The sequence below is a fragment of the Hemitrygon akajei genome, chromosome 11, assembly GCF_048418815.1.
Source record: "Hemitrygon akajei chromosome 11, sHemAka1.3, whole genome shotgun sequence".
NCBI classification, from domain to species: Eukaryota; Metazoa; Chordata; class Chondrichthyes; order Myliobatiformes; family Dasyatidae; genus Hemitrygon; species Hemitrygon akajei.
The window spans coordinates 47,194,577-47,212,739 of record NC_133134.1 but is presented as its reverse complement, the minus strand read 5'-3'; the positions used below and the strand labels follow the sequence as shown (position 1 = coordinate 47,212,739).

Here is an 18,163-nt window from a genome sequence, read left to right as displayed (position 1 = left end):
GTCAGGCTAAATTGAAATTAGATTACCAATTAAAAACCATTTTAGTGCAGTGGAGCAGAATTGCTCTGGTGGCTTTGTGTGGTGACTGTAAATATTCACGACATTTTATCTTGAATCTACTGCTCATTGTACAAAGAGAAACTCTTCCCCAGTCCCAAAGTACATATGGAAATTGGTTCAACAGTACATATTCAGTGACAATGCTTCAAGCCTGCCTGATCTCAGCAGATGAGTATAGAAAGTGCTGGGGGAAATACATCTACTTTTCCCCAATAGCTTATGATATTGGCAATGGCAAACAGTGGATTTAGCCACCACATGCAAGCAGAAGTATTAAGTTGCAATGAAAGGTGTATTACATAACATAGTTCCCAACACTGGCATTGTAGCAGTGTTGGATGCCGAGGGTGCTAACTGAGCTTAGGTGCCAGGATGCTGAAACCTAAATTCCTCTTATGGGACGGTTGTCAATCTTGGAACTAGCTGCAAAGTTCCTTCTTTTATAAAGGCTCAGGGCAGGGCAAAGAATTGAACTCAGCCCACCAGAAATAACTTAAAGAGAATCCCTACTCTGCAGTAGAAGCAGTGGGATTCTGCCAGTGGCTAAAATCCCAATGTCTCTCTCCTCAGCTGCATTGTGATTTCATCTGAAACGCTTTGGGATTGTACTGCAAGTACTCCAAGTCTAATTAATTCCAGACAGTGATAGAAATGTGTGGTTTTCAATGTGTACTCATGGCTTAAGTGGGTTTCTTATCACTCACTCAGAGGAGGGTTGAAGTCCCACAGCAAAGATTTGAATGCATGATCTGCACTGATGGTTCAGTGTAAGATTTGAATGGTGTGGCAGTTCTCCCTAGGCTAAAGTTCATTCCTAATAACATGCTGAAAACAGCAGATGTGAGATTAGAGCAAAGTGACATTTTGATGCAAGTAGGTCCTGTCCCTAATTCTCTCTGCATCCACCCCCATTATCCACAAAGTTTAGTACACTAGTGTCATAGTAATCAAATTCCCAATCAGTCAGATGTAATCTTGCCACCAATTCAAATGATTCAGCTGACGAAATATGCCCCAGGATTTGATCCTGGAACATCCCAAATGGTGGATATTCAACCATCTCCTTCAGTTTCCCAATTTGGAAAGGAAGAATTAAGAGAGGGAAAGTCATTCAATGGATAGTTGTAAGGTCTTCTTCGGTTGTCCATTGGAATCTGATGATGATGACCACTCCTTTAACGGTGAGATCTTTGATGACTATACAGTCCTATCCTGGACCCACAAGTTCTATTGCAGGTGGGACATGTATATGTGGTAGTGGTGGTAGTGATGGCAACCATGGCTGCATTTCTCCTGGCTCTCTTCTGCTGTCTTCTGGTTGTTCTTTCCATCTCCAGAATATGAACCCCATCCCTACACAGCTGTCACCAAGTGTTACGGTCAGCAGCATCATCCTCCAGGTCCTCAGGTCTGATCTTGCACTTCCTTAAAGCATTCTTCATCTGATCCTTATAGCGCTGCTTTGGCCCTCCAGCTGAGTGTCGACCATGATGTAGCTGGCTGTATAACACTCTGTGGGGTAGCCGACATGAGGGCATCCTTATCACGTGCCCCAGCCACTGCAGCTGATGCTGGGTGATCATGGCCTCAACACTTCTGAACTGCCTGAACTCCCTCCTATCCATGACCTCAGTCTACCACCGACCTTCCAGGAGGTTCTATCAGCTGTCCATTCCCTGAAGAACAATAAGTCCCCTGACAAGTTGTACGGTATACTTCCTTGGAAAGGCAATGTTAGAGAATGTTAAGCAGGAATGCTTATCGACCTTTAATAATAATAATTTTGGAGGCAAAGGAGGAAATAAATAAATATTCTTCTACTTCTCCTTAAGGTCAATGCTAATTTCCAAGGCATTGCTCCTAATCTCGAGGGATCTGTTCAGATTATTGTGGATGGTGAGAAGTCCATTGCATATGCTGTCAAGACTTACACATACGATGAACATTTCAAGCTAATAATCAGAAATAATCACAACAGTGAAAATTTAGCAAATGTTGGTTATCCCAAGGAGATTGTGCTTGTATTGAATGCACAAAAAACTGGTAAGATTTTAAATTTATGCTGAACTTGTACCATTCTCTAAGTCATGAAATCAGGATTTTTTTGATTTTAATATCTATTCAGTATCTTCATATCTCTGTGGCTTTACAATGACCACTGGTCAGGTTTCAGTTCGAGCTGCTGTCTGTAAGGAGTTTGTACGTTCCCTCTGTGATTGCATGGGTTTCTTCCAGGGGCTCCAGTTTCCTCCCACATTCCAAAGACATACGGTTTGGGTTTGTGAGTTCTGAACATGCTATGTTGACTCCAAAAGCATGCGGGCAATTGCCAGCTGCCCGGCACAATCCTCACTCAGTTGATTTGATCTGTGACGACACATTTCACTGCATGTTTCGAAGTACGTAACAATAAAGCTAAAGTTAAAATATTTTCATCTCACTTTAGAATGTGGTTGAAATCTCATAAGCTAAGTAGACAATTGGTTAGAGTTGGCATGGATTCAGCCCAATGGATTTATTGGCCTTAAGTTAAAAAGTGGTTTAATTAATCATTAAGTATTGAAGCTTCAGTGAGGGGTTGTGAGATCATTTGCACATAAACGTGAACATATTTTTTAATGTGCTGCTAACCTTCATTTTGCATAATTTTCATCGCAATTCACAGGCTGCACATTAATGCATTCTTCACACTGCGTGTTTGATTGACTTACACACAACTGCATGTGTCTAAAATATGCAGCATATCTAGTGGCAGTCAATCCTAGCGCAGTGCTCGTTTAGCAATTAGACTCCCCATGAGCAATTAACACACAATCTGCAACATACTCCAGAAATCAAACTGAACAGCGGAAAGCAGCTCCACATCTGCACAATTCAGAATAGATTAAACATCTTGGGGGATGGACGTGCGATGAATCATTTGGACTTCAAGGGGCCGCCCTCTACAGCTGCCGGAGCTACAGATGTTTCTTTTCTACTTAATGAGATGAAGTCAGTTATATTTTCTCTAACATGAGGCAAGAGTGGGAACTCCACTGGAACTCTAGTGTGACTACACATGGATGGGTAGGGTCTGAGGGCAGGATTTCTCTGCCAAGGAAGAAGGGTTAGCCAGGTGGACCTTTTCTCTAAGAGGTTTCCAAGAACAACACTCCTGCCATGATTTAAATGAGCTGTGTTTCAATGTTCCCATAACTCAGTTGATTAGGTTTCCATGCAATCGGAAATGGTGTAAATAAACTGAGGAAATTACTTCCAGTAGCCACTCAAACCAACATAACCTAGTTCAAATTGCATGGAGCTGCATTAAAATTTCAAATATTTCTGTGGTACTGCATTTCCTGAAAAAAAACTGCCACTGAACTGGTGGACAAGCATTTTAGGTATACAAGTCTCTTCAGTTATATCAGTGTCAATATTTCATTTTAATATAGATTATCACAAAAGCAAAAATAAGCTTTTCATGGTAATACTCTGCATTGAGGCAATGACATATGTGTGAACTTTCCACTTTTCATTTGTGGAATCCTTATGATTCTCAGATACCAACGTGAGTTCAATGTTTGACATTCAGTATGATGCCAAGAGTATGAAGATCAGTTTGAATGCCTCTAGAGAGTTTATTTTGGGCACCACCATTGAACTTAATGCTGGAGTTCAGCATACAATCCCATTCATCAAGAAACTCGGAGTCCCCTTCAGTGTCAAGGTAATTGATGTTTCATAATATATTATGACTTGCTGGAAATGATTCCAGGCTGCAACCACAAAAAATAATTAGTGTGGTATCACAAATTTAAACATTATTTGTGTATTGTTACTGATGTTAATAACTGTGGTAATGACAAAAGGACACTTATGTCAGAATGCTGTTTTTGAATTTCTGTTCGGCATTCAACACCATTGTCCCAAAGACCTTGGTGAACAAACTCCTACTCCTTGGACTAAATACACCTCTGTGTAACTACGTCTAGGACTTTCTAAACAACAAACCTCAGGCAGTCAGGATGCACAGCCGCTCCTCCCTCCCTGCCCCCCAGGGCAGTATGCTGAACCCACTGTTGCACGCTCTGCTCACACACGCCTGCACAGCCAAGTACCCAAGCAATCATGTTGCCAAGTTTGCCGAAGACATGACAGTGGTGGGACTCATCACCAATGACAATGAGACGGTCTACAGGGAAGAGGTAGAAGAGCTGGAGGCCTGGTGCCAGGCAGATAACCTCCACCTTCATTTCAACAAGACAGTTTAGATAGTTATGGACTTCAGGAGAGTTCGCACCCCAACAACCCTCTTTGTATTGGTGGCACTGCAGTGGAGATTCAGACTCCTGGGAGTGCACATCTCACACAACCTCTCATGAATCCAGAACACATCTTAGATGGTCAGGAAGGCTCACCACATCTCTACATTCTGACAAGGCTGAAGAGAGCTGATCTATGCACATCAATACTCGCAACCTTCTACAGCTACACAGTAGAGAGCATCCTAACCTGTTGCATCATTGCATGGGACAGAAACTCCACTGTGGCAGACAGGAAGGCTCTACGATGGGTAGTTAAAACTGCCCAACACGGCCCTGACACCAGTCTAGCTGGCATTGAGGACATATATATAGAAAGGTGCCGGTAAAAGGCCAGCAATATCATGAAGGATCCCACCCATCCCGGCTATGGATTGTTTGTCCCACTCCCCTCGGGGAAGAGGCTACGTAGCCTCCACATCAGGACCACAAGACTCAAAAACAGTTACTGTCCCCAAGGTGTCTGGATGGATCTGACTATACCTGTTACTTGCACATTGTTTTATAGGATTACTTTTATAATTACATACATTTACTGTCTTAGTTTAATTGTGCTCCTTATGCTTATTGTTTTTTTATGCTGCGTCAGATCCTGAGTAACAATCATTTCATTCTCCTTTACACTCGCATACAAAAGAATGACAATAAACGATCTTGAATCTTATTTACCTAGCAGCGCAGGAGTTGACAAGTCGACTTTTTTGGTGAGAGGGGTGGGGGTGTTAGGTGAGGCAAATGAACACTGAAAACAATCTTCTGTAGAATACAGGGAAGGTTTCACATGGCATGATAGAGAAAGTCATGTTGAGCTTTTTTTTAATTGATTTTAAGAGTCTGTTGCCAGCAGGCAAAGAGGAATTTCCTGGAATTTGTGCAGAAGTTCCACAAGTGTTTTGCTATTTGTCTGTTCCAGAAGATACAGTGGAGCTCAAGGGCATGATAATAATGTTGCAGTTAGGCTGAAAGACACTGCCAAATTAATGTTTTGCACTTGGTTGTGCTTTCATTAAGTAAAATGATAACCCTTAATAAAAACATAATGGGGAAGAGATTAAACTGGTAAAAACAACTTAGAACTCTGGACAGTAGATATAGGTGAGAAATGGCTTTTATTTATTAATCCACATTATGGTTTTGTTATGTAGATATGACATTTTAAAAATATAATTGATAAAATTGTTTGGTATTGAAAGTTTGAATGGGTTTAATTTACCTCAGAGTGAATGATGTCCAAAAGATATTTTAGAAACAGCACCTTGTTCTACATGCAATATGGTAATTGGAACACTAAACTATCGTTTACCCAGGCTGAATGCACAGGAGTGCTTAAAGACTCGGATATGGAAGGATCTTTGAAGCTAAACTATGAGCCAGCAGCCATTCTGATACTACATTTGGAGGGGAAGATGCAACAAAACAAGTAAGTGGAATTATGTCATCAGGAATCTGAAGGAAATCAAGATAAATAGAACTCCTGTGCGCTGATTAATCAAATATTTGGGACTGAAGTAACCTACTTTACAAATATGTGATGATAGAACGTGTGCTGGCTGAAGGTTCTGTCACACTTTGCAAGAGGATTTGTGTGCTCACAATGATTTACTGGGATTACAGAGCACAGAGCCTCACTGAGCCTGAACTGGTGTGTCTCCCTAACCACAGAAGGATATTTGTGTAATAGAGTGGGTGTCCAGCAAAAAAAAATCACCGGATCAGTTCCTGAGCTAGCAAGCTTGTTCTTAAGATGAGAATTTGAGTAGACTGGCTTTGCACACCAATAGTTTAGAAGAATGTGAATTGATATTACAAGATATTAAGAGGAATAGATAGAGTGGACAGCCAGCGCCTCTTCCCCAGGGCACCACTGCTCAATACAAGAGGACGTGACTTTAAGGTAAGGGGTAGAAGGTTCAAGGGGGATATTAGAGGAAGATTTTTTTACTCAGCGTGGTTGGTGCGTGGAATGCACTGCCTGAGTCAGTGGTGCAGGCAGATACACTAGTGAAATTTAAGAGACTACTAGACAGGTATATGGAGGAATTTAAGATGGAAGGTTAGATGGGAGGCAGGGTTTAAGGGTCAGCACAACATTGTGGGCTGAATGGCCTGTACTGTGCTGTATTGTTCTATGTTCTATGTATCTTATTGGAGTGTACAAATTCTTAAGAGGCTTGACAAGCAAGACGCGGAGTTGTCGATTCTCCTGGCTGGGTTGTCTCATAATATTGGCAGAAAAAAGATTCTTTGGAGTTCTTTATTCAATTAGACTACTGAGACTCAGCCATGAAATGTATTTAAGTGGAGATCAATCGATGTTCAAATGTTAAGGAAACCAAAGGATGTAGGATTAGTGCAGGTATGTGGCATTGTGTTTTTAGTCATGATCTTTTTAAGTGGCACAGGGACTACATGGCCTACTACTCCTCTCATTTCCTGATTCCATAAGTTACAACTTCAGATGTATGGTGTAGAGCATTCTGAGTGGTTGCCTCATGGCCTGATATGGAGTCTCCAATGCTCAGGATCACTAGAGGCTGCAGAAGGTTGAGGAGTGATTGCAAAAAGCTGCAGAGGGTTATAGACTCAGCCAGCTCCATAACAGGAACAACTCTGACCACCGTCCAGGACATGTACTTGATGCTAAGGACCATTAGTTACTACCAATCTGATTCTGGTTAATCGGGAAACCACAATGTCAGAGTTCACAAAATTTAATTATAGGTCCTCCCATTTGTCATACACTAACACTTGGAGTCACCCGGACATGTGCTTTGATACCAACAGCATAAGGGTGTGGTTAGATGTTATTAGATTTCTATTTGATAAAGAGGATACCAGCAAAGTTCTGTTGGTTACGTGTAAATATTATAATAACACATTGCTTGGGGAAAGAGACGTGGGTTAAGAAGTTCCTTTCTCCAATGGATAGCAGAGAACCCACTGGAACCTACAGTCCTGGAGTTTGCCTGGCCCATGTCAGGTTCAATGAGTTTGTTAAATTCAATTCCAAAGCTGCTTTGTTAGAATTTAACTCTTCCCTCTGGATTACCATTGTGTACCATCACCACGAAATAGCTATACTCTGATTTTTATTTTGATATCGGACTATTTTTTTTCCTTTGTACAAGACAGTTTATTATTTTGCTCTTTTATCCTTATTTATATTAAGTTTGTAATGTTCTAGTTTTGGTAACCTACTGCTTCTTCCTCCTTATAGTAAAGAATTAAAGCTGATAGCATTGCAGAATCTCCCTGTCCTTAGTTATCTCCCCGAGGCCGTGGAAATAGAGCCAAAGGTAAGCTTCTATTGTTTTAAGGCTCATTAGCATCAAATTTCAAGGAGAGGATTTTCAATTTGGACTTAGGCATCTAATGAGCCCATTTATAGACTCTGACTGAATTTTCTTTGGCTTCAGTTGAATGGAAAAGCAAAGGGTGTAAACAGATGGCCAATTCTGAATCATCAGTTCTGTGCCCAGATTGAAATTGATCCTCCAGTAAAACAGTTTTTATGTTGAGAAGACTGAGGTTTCTTTTAAATTATCTTGATCATGTTTACAAACATAAATCAAAAAGTGCTTTATTTATGAGCCAGCAGCATTTGTGTGTATGGCAGCTGATACTAGGTCTTTGTCTTGATACAGAATGCATTGGCCCACGTCCAGAATGGAATGCATGTTTAAACACAAGAGATCCTTCCCTCTTTCCAACTTTTTATTCCAGCTTCTCCCCCTTTCCAGCCCTGAGGAAGGGTCTCAGTCTCAAAACATTGACTGTTTATTCCGTCCTCAGATGCTGCCTGATCTGCTGAGTTCCACCAGCAATTTTTGTGTGGCATATTTACATTTATTTTAACTGAGAGTAATGCTATTTTACGCAGGCATACTTTGCCATGTGTTTACCATCGCATGGAGTCAACGGCTTCTTGTACATTTCAGCTAGAATCTTCAACCATTCACTTGCAAGCATTGCAACCATGAATTTAGCAATACTGGAAAGACAAAAAGACAGGTTGTGTCTAGTGACCAGCTTGATTGTTGGCCCACCAATCAATGGCCCAAGGCTTGACCATACTGAAAGCTATGGCTTTCCTTTGCTGACTGTGAAAAGGAAAGTGAGTAAATCCAGGGGCCAGGGTGGGTATAATGTGTGGATGTATAAGGGATTTGGGTTAAAAATGCTCTTTAAATAGAACGTTAACTATCAAACAGGTGTGAATTGGTGTAAGTGGAAGATTGGTTTATGTAATCGGTTCAGGAGAGGGCTTTTCTGGGGACCAGGTCAGGAGTGGTCTGCCTCAGGATACAGGTTGAGTGAATAGTACCTGGGGGTCAAATCATAAGAACCATTCCAGAGGAGATGCTGGAGAGTCAGTGTTTATGTTTCAGGAGATTGGTAGAAGAGTAGGATTGGAGAAAGGGGTGTGATCTGTAGTTGGGGATGTCATGGCATGGGGAGTGAGGACTAAAATCAGAGCAATATACTATGTTAAAGGAGACCTATCTGAGTAGGGTTCCCTGCACCAGTGTGGGATCATACCATGGAGGTGGCCATTAACTCAAGTCCCTGGAGAGAAAGTTATGCTTTCAGAATTGATTGAGCTGTAACAACAGGTGTATTTCAGAATCGCATGAACTAATCTCTCCAGCAGTGCTGCAAATGGTATTGCTTGGGAATGACATCATTGTGTTTGACCTGAGCAGTGCGTGCATAATTCACAGTGGGACCATTTCCAAGAGTCACAGGATTTGACCCAGAGTAATCATTATCACATTCCCCTCTAGTTCCTCGATATTTTTGCACATGCAACACTGAAACAGCAACAATTAAATTTCAAGGTTCATGTCTTTTCATTTTTGGCATGACTACACTCTCATCTTACTGACTTTTGTTAGCAGTGTTTCGTGGTGTTGAGAATAGGATTTAATCCATTTCATTGAAATGTAAGCACGCAACATACCGTAAATCCTTCCAGTGCAAATGGATTCCCAAAGGAAGAGGAAATCTAACTGACCAAGAAAATGATCATCATCATGTCCAAGAAGAGATTGTTGACAGCAGATTAAGGGGAATATGAATATATTATGATATTTTCTTTACGTTGCCAAGAATTTCTAGTTGCATTCTGTCTTCAAGTAGTCAGCAAGAGCTCAAATAATGAACTCCCTAATTACATTCTGCAATTTGTGTTTTATTTCTATTGAAGAGCTCAAATACTGCTTTTATTTGTGCAATGAATGTTTTGCAAATGAAGTAAGAATAGTTTATTTAAATATCATCATTTTTAAAATGCTTATGTTGACCTTTCTTTCTAGGTTAATTATTCTTCAAACATGATAAAGGGATCTCTGAATATATTAGTGGAGAAGAGCAGATTGAATGCTTTCACCATTTTAACTATCGGTGATTCTGGTTATGGTGAAGCTTTGGAGATGACTCACACATTTCCACAGGTGTGTTCCAAAATTTGGCTTAACATTTTATTCAAATGTGTCTAAGTACATGCAATATTGCACTTTTTGCTGTTTTGTTACTATTATGAATTTATACTTGTAAGTAACTGTTTAGTTAGCTGCACCAAGCTGCATTAGTCTCTTCAAATTATATATTAGCCATTCAATTTAGTGAAGTTGGGAAATAGATTTAAATAGTTTGCCAATGGAAAATAGGAGCAGTTTTTATTTCCCTGAAGGTTGACTGGGTGAGAAAGCAAACTGTTGAATTGCTAAATCCAGTTTTGCAGAGGTGTATAAAGCCAATTTCTATATCAATGTATGTTAACTCCTAAACTTCTCTCATGGCCCTGCCTGATTCTAATTAAAGTTTGACCGGATAGAAATTGTGCAGTTTCCGTGGCTTTAATGTGACACAAGCCTCCATTTATTTGCAGTAATTGACTGCATTACAAAATCAGATACACTTTTGAGAGGCATGCAGGATATGCAGCAGTGAGGTCAGTCATTGCGTATTGTTCTTTAACCCAGAGGAAGCTCGTATATTCATCATTCATAACCCAGCCCTCCCACACTAGAGCTTCCACTGTTACTATTGCTACCATAGCAGCTGGGACGTCCACCAGAGGCAGGCTGCACCATAACCACTCCGCAAGAAATAACTAACTCTATTGGAAAAGATTGGTTGCTGACCTTATGGAAGGCCACATGTAAGACTGCATCTCGTCTGTTCCTAAACACCTCACACAGGTGTGATGATGATTTGAGCATACTGACGTGCATGCATATTCATCAGCTTTTCTCTCTGTGCTGAGCGTCCGCTGATCTCATGTGGCTCTTCCTAGACCGAAGCTGACATATAAGCCATCCTTTTGCTTTGCCTTGTCCTGAGTCCCCTCATACAGATCATCCCTCTTCCCTCCACAAAAGCTCTCTTTTCTGCCCATAGCATCTGAGCCTGAGAACGTGCGTGTCCATAACTTACTCCAGTGTCAAAGGGCATGTCGCGTGCAAGTGGGATTTCTTGAATATATGAAATGAATAAGAGACAAAGTTGATGAGTCCTTTCCAGAAATCCATGTTAACTTTGTTTAATTCCATTATCACATCCTATGTAATAGTTTCAAGTATTTTTCCTGTTGAGCTAACAAGATCATGGCTTTCTCTCTCCCTTCTAGAGCAGTGGGATTACATTTGCCATTCTCCAGTTTTGAGGTTGGTGCTTGAAAAGCAGGGAGTATCTTTCTGTGTCTGTGTCATGGTGGTTCTGACACTGCTTGAAGTTCCAATGTGTTGTGTCACAGTGGTTCAGCTAACAGAACAGTGACCCAGCTTCAATCCTGACCTCTAGGGCTGCCTGAGAGGTGTCGGTATGCTGACCATATAGGTTTCCTTTGAGTCCTCTGGCCTCCTCCCATATCCCAATGGTTGATAGCTTAATTGTCCACCATAAGTTGCCCCTTGTGTAGGTGAGTTTTAGAATACGGGGGAAGTTGGTGGAAATATGTGAAGAGTAAAATTAGATTAGTGTAAGTAGTTGCTTGACGTTCAGCAAGGATTTGAAGGCTGAAAACTTGTTTCTATGCTGTAGAAAGAAAATGTAAGATAGTACAACATGATAACATTCAGGCAAGTTCTGGTACTGATGCAGTCCAGATGAAGATCTCAACTCAAAACATCAATTGTCCATTTTGCTATGCAGATGTTATCTGACTCACTGAGTTCCTCCAGTACTTTACTCTTTGCTCCAGATTCCAGCACTTCTTGAGTCTCTGATGCTGTCATTTGTTCCATCTTTAAGCTGATGTTGACCATCTGGACGATGTTCTCCAGCATATATCCACATTTTAAACATCTGTGTTTTTACTGGGCCTCAGTGCAGAGTGTTTGCAACTGCTTCATTTCAGCACTTACAATACTCTTTATTACACGGTCATGGAGCTAACTTTCCTTTGTTGGCCTGGGATTTTAATACTGACTGGTTACCTTAGATGCGTATCATTGCAGCTCGGAGACTCCCAGCTGCTCCAGCGATGCAGCCTGGATCTCATTGTAAACCCCATCAATTGATATCCACCAAACATGGACGGAAGACTGCCCAGTAAGTAACATGATTAAGCATGCAGCCTTCCCTCTGGAGCCTTGCTTCTGCAAATAGCCCACAGAGAAGATGCCGAAGTTTTGTTCTCCTCATCAAAAGCACTCTTTGGCTGCTTCAGACCTTAATCTGTCTGTACCTTCATTTGGAAGGAACATTGTGATTTTCCACTTGGCCTGCCAATTTAAAATTATATTCAGATCCTGATGAAATTATTGGGACATGTCATGCCTGTGCAGAAAGGGACCCAGCTGTTTTTAGTTACTGCCTTTGCCTTCTGCTCCAGTGTGCAGATTAGAATCGGGAAATATCCAACAAAAGAAACAAAATTAACAGGCCATCAACCACACCTATTTTTCTTAGTGTCCTGTATACTACACAGCCGGTTACCTAACTTGGACAGATTAATTAAGTGCGTTTGAGAGGGATGTTAAAAGAATACAATGTTTTACGAAGCTTTGCCACTGTTTTTATTATGAGGTGATATCTTGAAAACAGACTGCTCTGCCTTTTATGCTAATAGTTCTCCTGTCTGTAAAAGCAAGCGCTGGTCTCTTACATTCTTAAGAATGGTCAGATGACATGTCCCTGGTGACTTCTATCCTTTGCAATGGATGCAGTCTGCTGGGTGCATTTACAATCTTCAATACTGTCAGAGGGATTGTGTTCCCCAACACTCAACTGCCTCTTACAGAAAGGTTTCTGCAACTTTTCTTGAAAATTAAGTCACTATTTAAAATACTTTGCCCACATTTCTTTTCAAAAATAACAGATATATTTGTTTTAAGTAGACAGTGCTGGAAATAAGCATCAAGTCAAGCAGCAGTTTAAATCGACCAAACTTCATCAGAAACATTAACTCTTTTTTTCTCCATAAATGCTGTATGACCAGCTGAGTGTTTCTAGCATTCACTAGTTTTATCTTTGATCTGTAACTAAAAGTCTGATCCTGCCTGGCCTGCAGAATATTTCCAGCATTCTCTTTTATTTCTGGTTTCTAGCAGCTGGAGATGTTTTTTTTTAACTTTTTAGCTTTTACACTTTATTTCCTATTTACAGTTGAAAACAATTCCTAAGAGACTGGTGTGTAACACAGAATTCCAGAAGGATGGTGGCATCTACAGGTTCAGTCACACTTCCGTTTGTGAAGACAAAGAGCTGAGGTTTTTAGGAAACTACACTGGACCTTTCCCCAAGATATTTGGACGCCATGAAATTCATGGTAAAACCTAATTTGAAAGTGTTAGTAGAATAACAAGAAACTATACTCATGATGTTCCAACCTGGATAACTTGGGCAGATATACATTCATTACTTGAGTAATTTCTATTTTGCAATCTAACAAGATTCAAAAGAGCTTATTATTCTTTTACAGTGGACTTCATCCACCCATTTGCTATTCAATTACCTCAGCAATCACAGGCCTGGATCGCTCTCTCCCATTCTCTCTTCAGTCACCAGGATGACATTGTAATCAACTGGGACAAGAAGGATCAGGTTAGTTTGATAAAACTGGATGCTTTATTATTGAAAAGAATGGACTGTGAGATACATTTTCAGTGGAATAAGTTTTATTTATCCTCACAGACTGTTCAGATTATTCAGAGGTTTGGTATGCCCAGACTGGACCTTTCTTGAATTGGGCTTCGCTAGTTCAATTTAGTTTTAAGCAGAATCTACCAGAAAAGATTTTGTCTCTATCTCTACGTTTTTTTCTTTATGTGCTTTTGTTCTTTCATTTCTTTTGCCCCATGTTCTTTTCACATCCCACTTTCTTCCTATTTCTGCTTTGGTATTTATTGTACTGCTGCATCTCTGTGGCTCTTCATAGTCCCCTGTCTGAAGCAGTGTGGCGTTGATCTATGAAGAAAATAATTGAGATAGGGATGGCTGAATAATGAGGCTAGAAAACAAGATATCCAAGGCAGAAGGACAGGTTTGTTGAAGGCAGCAGCATCATCCAGGTTAAAAAAAAAACAAATAAGGGGCAAATACAATCAGACAGTTTCCACTGAGCATGGATGATACTACACCTAGAGGGCATGAGTTAAGGGTGAAAGGTGAAATATTTAAGGGGAACGTGATGGGGAACTTCACACAGAGGGTGGTGAGAGTATAGTATGAGATGCCAGTGGAGTGGAGGACGTGGAATTAATTTCAACATTTAAGATCAGTTTGGATAGAATGGGTATGGAGGACTAAGGTCCAGGTGAAGGTCAGTGGGACTGGGCAGAATAATAGTTCAGTACAGACTAGCTGGGATGAAGAGCCTGTTTCTGTGCTGTAGGGCACCATAGCTCTATGACTCTAAATTGTGTCCTCATCAGTTTATCTCATTGACCTCATGACCAAAAGTTTTGACAACTAGTATAGAAAACCAGTTTTTTCAGCTTGAAATATTATAGTTTGATAATCTGATCTAAAAATCTGTGCTTGGTAATGAAATTTAAAGAAGGTTTTGGTAATCGAAGCTGCTTGTCACAAAAAAGCTCGTGCAAATTGAGATCTGTTTTTCTTTTCCATTGCTGTCTAGAGAAAGAAGTTGGGCATCATATATAATGTGCTATCAGTGTGCTTTGGGCAACAGTCAAAACCTATTTTAATCTCAGACTATTTAAATTTATCTATGACTTTAGAAAAACTTCACCCAAATCACATTGAAATGTTAGATTCACTTCTTGGCTCATCCACAATACTAACCCCATTCTTCCGCTTTATTTAATCCCACATGAGTGATTATTGGAACTGTCCATGAGTAATATGGCAAAAGTGTAAAGTGGTTAATAGCAATAGAATTGAAAATATGCTCTGTTGCCAAAATAGTACTTTCTAATAATCTGTGACATAAATGTGCTTTGGCTTGGAACAGGTGATTCTTCAAGCCTCCCTAACTTTGGATAATGATAGGCTGGAAAGCAAAGCCAGCCTACAACACCCCTTCAAGTTTGCCTTGGAGAAGTTCCAGCTGAAGTGTCTTTCTGAAAGAAGAGCACAGAAATACAGTCAGAAGGTTGGAATAGTGAACTGGAGCGGGAAGGGAGCTATGCATCTTACTTCTGTAATATGTTCTTGGACAGAATGTCCTCTTGTACCTCAAACATACTTGCATGTTTCTGGAATAAATTCTGGTTTGACAGAAGACTCTCACCAGCTAGTTCTGTCCTCCTGCCAACAAGGCCAGTTGATACTTTAACTAAATGCTGCTGGCTGGCAGTGACTTCCAGAACATAGCATCAGGAAAAACTCCTCATACTTAGTTAAACGGTCTTTGTTTTACTTTATTGATGGTTTACAGGTTAAAAGCAAATAATAATTCATTCCCTGGGGAAAAAACACTGCTATATTGTGTTGTGGATTGTAAAAAAAATTTGGAATTTTTATGATTTTAAGACAAACATAAATCTTAATGACTCAATCCACCCAACTTTGAATTATAGATTAAATATTTCACTTAGTGACTGATTTATTTTTGTCACTGAAAGACTATTAACTTATTTGCAGCTTCAGTAATTATTTGTTATTTGTTGATATGTTCTCACATATGGTCACTCCTGTGATTTTAGCTGGTTTTTCTGTGCATTTTTTCCATCTTGTAATTATTTTTGAGAAAGGGCTGTTTCATCCAGTTCCAACAAGATTCCACCACCAGACACACGTTCCTATCCTCACCCCTTTCAGCATTTGGAATTTGGGAAGTATTGTTCCCTTGATTTGCTCTTCCATCTCTGCCTATTGTACGGCACTTTCCCAACCACATGAGGAGCAACATCTATCCTTTCATCCCTTCTCTACCCACCATCCAGGGTCGCAGGGATTCTTTCCAGATGAAGCAACAATCCATTTGCACTCCTTCCAATCCACTGCATTTGGTGTTCATGGTGCAGTCTGCTCTGGAAAAATCAAAAGCAGATGAGGTTATTGCTTTGGGAAGCACTCAGTCCACAGGAGCTTAGAGTTCCTAGCCACTTTAGTTCTCATCTACTCCCACTATATCTGTGGTATCCTCCGCTGTTACAGAATAGCACCCTTATGGGGTCACAACAACAACCTTGCACCCATCTCCACTAAGGTCAAGGAATTGATTGTGGACTTCAGGAAGGGGAAGTTGAGGGAATACATACCAGTCCTCATCTAGGGAACAGCAGTGGAAAAGGTGAACAGTTTCAGGTCCCTGGGTGTCAATATCTCTGAAGATCTATCTTGGGTCCAATGTATTGATGCAATTACAAAGAAGGCACGACTATCTTTCATTAGGAGTTTGAGGAGTCTTGGTGCATCACCGAAGACTCCAGCAGATTTCTACAGATGTATCATGAAGAGCATTCTAACTGGCTGCATCACTGTCTAGTGTGGAGGGGCCACTGCACAGGATCAGGAAAAGCTGTAGAAAGTTGCAAACCCACCCAGCTCCATCACGGGCATTAGCCTCCCCAGCATCGAGGACATCCTCAAAAGACGATACCTCAAAAAGGCAGCATCCGTCACTAAGGATCGTTGTAACACAGAACATGTCCTCTTCTCGTTGCTCCCATCAAGGAGGAGGTACAGCAGCCTGAAGAGACACACTCAACAGCTACTTCCCCATTGCCGTCAGATTTCTGAATGGACAATGAACACATGTACACTACCACACTTATGTTCTCCTTTATTTGCTTTCTTTTGCACTACCTCATGTTGTAACTTATAATTTTTTAAATTATGTATCACAATGTGGTGCTGCCGCAAAGCAACAAGTCTCACGACACATGCCAGTGATGTTAAACCTGATTCCGAACCTAATCCTGACCTTATCTTACATCTGGGCACTTCGCAGCCTGCAAAACCTGATATCAAATTCTCCAGATTTTGGGAACTCCCTCCTTCTGTTTGTATGAGAACTGTCAATTTTTGTCTGCGTCCTCCTCTTTTCCTTTGTTTTCTACAGTGAGCCTGCACTGCATTACACAGACTGTACAACATCAGCAACACTACACAGTCTTTCAATGGTCTATTATTTCACCCCATCTGCAAAATCCCCTCACCCTCTCCCAGTAAGTTGTTACTTGAACAAACTTGTTTTCCTCTTTCTGTTAATGATGAAGGGTCTTGAACCTAAAAATTTAATTGTTTTTATTTCCTTTCCAAAGGCGGTTTCTGTCTTTGTATTTGCAAAAGGATTTTAAACAGATATGAGGAGCAATTCTCCAAGAGGATTCCATCTCTTTGGAATTCTGTCCCACAGAGCTGTGGAGGTTGATTCATTGAATATACTGTATTCAAGGCAAATATTTGCAGATGTTTGAATTACAAGGAAATCGAAAGGAGTGGGAAAGTAATAAAGTAGCACTTCCATCCACTGTGATGAAGTGTTTTAAGAGGTTGGAGATAAAACATATCAACTCCTGCCTGAGAAGCGACTTGAATCTGCTCCAATTTGCCTCCCAGAGCAACAGGTCCACAGCAGATGCCATTTCATTGGCTCTTCATTCAACCCTAGGACAGCAAGGATGATCATACATCAGGATGCTCTTTATCGACTACAGCTCAGCATTCATTATGTTCATTCTCTCAAAGCTAATCAAAAAGCTTCAAGACCTTGGCCTCAATACCTCCTTGTGCAATTGGACTTGCAGACCCCAGTTAGTTCAGATTGGCAACCACATCTCCACATTCTCCAACAGCCTCGAAGCACCACATGGCTGCGTACTTGGCCCCTGCTCTACTTTCATAACACTTATGACTGTGAGGCTAAGAACAGCTCTGAAGTCATAATTAAGTTTTCTAATGACAGCACTGTCGTTGGCCAAATCAAAGTTGGTGGCAAATCAGCAATTAGTGGGGAGATTGAAAATCTGGCTGAGTGGTGCCACGTCAACAATCTCTTACTCAATGTCAGCAAGAGCAAGGAGCTGATTATTGACTTCCGGAGGAGGAAACCAGAGGTCCATGAGCCAGTCCTTATTGGAGGATCAGAAGTGGAGAGGGTCAACAACGTTAAATCGCTCGGTGTTATCATTTCAGAGGATCTGTCCTGAGCCCAGCACGTAAATGCAATTACGAAGAAAGCATGGCAGCGTTTTATTTCCTTAGTAGATTGTGAAGATTTGACGTAACATTTAAAACTTTGGCAATCTTCTGTAGATGTGCAGTGGAGAGTATATTGACAGGTTGTCTGGAAACACCAATGCCCTTGAATGGAAAATCCGACAAGAGTATTGGATATGGCCCGGTCCATCAACAGAAAAATCCCTCCCCACTGTTGAACACAT

The 18,163-nt window shown here is 40.8% G+C and overlaps 1 protein-coding gene across 1 annotated transcript in view; it reads left to right on the top strand.

The window, feature by feature from the left end:
* The window catches only part of LOC140735572 (uncharacterized), a 288,689-nt gene that overhangs the window by 218,993 nt on the left and 51,533 nt on the right, over positions 1-18,163 (top strand). Inside the window, exons 49-56 of the mRNA XM_073060773.1 lie at positions 1,893-2,103; positions 3,603-3,769; positions 5,672-5,784; positions 7,582-7,660; positions 9,680-9,817; positions 12,975-13,137; positions 13,291-13,412; positions 14,785-14,925. Of these exons, the coding sequence (XP_072916874.1) occupies positions 1,893-2,103; positions 3,603-3,769; positions 5,672-5,784; positions 7,582-7,660; positions 9,680-9,817; positions 12,975-13,137; positions 13,291-13,412; positions 14,785-14,925 (1,134 nt within the window). The remainder of the gene's footprint in view (positions 1-1,892; positions 2,104-3,602; positions 3,770-5,671; positions 5,785-7,581; positions 7,661-9,679; positions 9,818-12,974; positions 13,138-13,290; positions 13,413-14,784; positions 14,926-18,163) is intronic.